At 46.5% G+C, this 1,470-nt stretch overlaps 1 protein-coding gene across 1 annotated transcript in view; it reads left to right on the forward strand.

Annotated features, from left to right (window-relative positions):
- Positions 1-1,115: 1,115 nt before the first annotated feature.
- The window catches only part of CUNH19orf33 (chromosome unknown C19orf33 homolog), an 11,670-nt gene continuing 11,315 nt past the window's right edge, over positions 1,116-1,470 (forward strand). The window contains exon 1 of the mRNA XM_018562992.1: positions 1,116-1,408. Within this exon, the coding sequence (XP_018418494.1) occupies positions 1,387-1,408 (22 nt within the window). The 5' untranslated portion in view covers positions 1,116-1,386. The remainder of the gene's footprint in view (positions 1,409-1,470) is intronic.

Consider the following 1,470-nt stretch of genomic DNA (forward strand, 5'->3'; position numbering starts at 1 on the left):
TAGTATTATCAAGGAAAAAGCTGTCAGCTTCAAGTCTGAACTGACAGTTTTTTCTCAATTCAGAGTGGCTTCTAACAGGTTACACAGCAGGGAAAGCTTCTCCGCAGTGTAACCTGTCATGGACGGAGCGCTACCTGTTAATTACAGGCTGCACTGCATCCGTCTTTTGACAGCTAAGTTAGGTTACACACAGCGGGTTTCCCCACTGCTTGTTTAACCTAACTTACTGAGGCAAGAGCTGCAACAGCCTCTACTTTGTGTTAGAGATTTGAGCTCTGTGGTTGGTTTGGACCAATGGCAAAGTGCCATTGGTTCAAGCCGTCCAATAGAAAAAAGAAAAAAAAACACATCGATCTCGATGCCTCACCAGTAGCAAGCAAGTGAGGGACAGGGAGGCTCCACCCTGTCTCCTCCCTTCTCCACACATAGCTTGGTGACCGGGTTGGGGGCCGGGGCGTCAGCAGGCTGGGGGTGAGACGAGGTGGACTGGGGCAGGCAGGGAGAATGCCTCACCCAGCACCAAACGCACTGCGCATCACTGTTGTATTCTGACAGCAGGGCTGCTGTCAGAATACCTGAACTGTGACTGCAGCTTCTTGGCTATAGTCACTGCTTGGCCGAGAATGTTTGGTCCAGCTCCTTCGACAAAAGTTGAATGAAAAATGGAGGAGGAGAAGGAGTTCCTGTTTTCCGGCTGATGACCTCTGGCTTATTATAAAGCTGAAGTGTCAGGCTCAGAAAGGGCAAATAAAGCGAAATAAGGTGGAAAATATAAATCTTTCGTAAGTAAGATTGCACAATTATTCTAGTTTAGGTTGAACATTTATATTCTTGTATAATCTGAGTCATGATTGGTTCTCTAGTGATCATTTAAGGAATGCGCAGATGCTACAACATGCTTGTGATGCTCCTAGGAGGTTATCGCCGTGTGCACATTAACTCTTTCATGTGATGCTTGATTAGTCACGCATCTGGTGAACATTGGTTTGTGTGCGGGCAGCCTTAGCCTGAACATGCCATACTGTTTTTCAAGAGTTGTCACATTTCATCTTGTGATGTCTGAATAAGAATGTGTGCTAGATCATATCGCTTCCCATCAAGCGAGAAAAATTTGACTGGCTTGGACCTCTCTGCACAATACTGGTTCTTGTAACTGGATATTTTTTGCCAGGGTGGATGTGGCTCAGCCTCCAGGAGTGTATTCTGCACATCACACCTCCCTCCAGCTGTCAAACATAAAGGTTCAGAGACCAGACACACCTAGCACATAGTCTCCCTGGTAGCTGCCCTCCCTCATCACACCACTAAGCCAGAGCTAGGAAAACACTTCAATCCGCATCGCAGCTCCTGCAACCAGCATATACCCTCTACTACTCATCAGACAACATGGACCTCAATCTGGCTGCAGGTAGGAAACATTTTCGTATGGCTTGACCCTAATGGTATCTAATCTATAGAGAAGTCTTCTTA

Source organism: Nanorana parkeri, unplaced genomic scaffold, assembly GCF_000935625.1.
Source record: "Nanorana parkeri isolate BGI_ZX_2015 unplaced genomic scaffold, ASM93562v1 scaffold620, whole genome shotgun sequence".
Lineage (NCBI taxonomy): Eukaryota > Metazoa > Chordata > Amphibia > Anura > Dicroglossidae > Nanorana > Nanorana parkeri.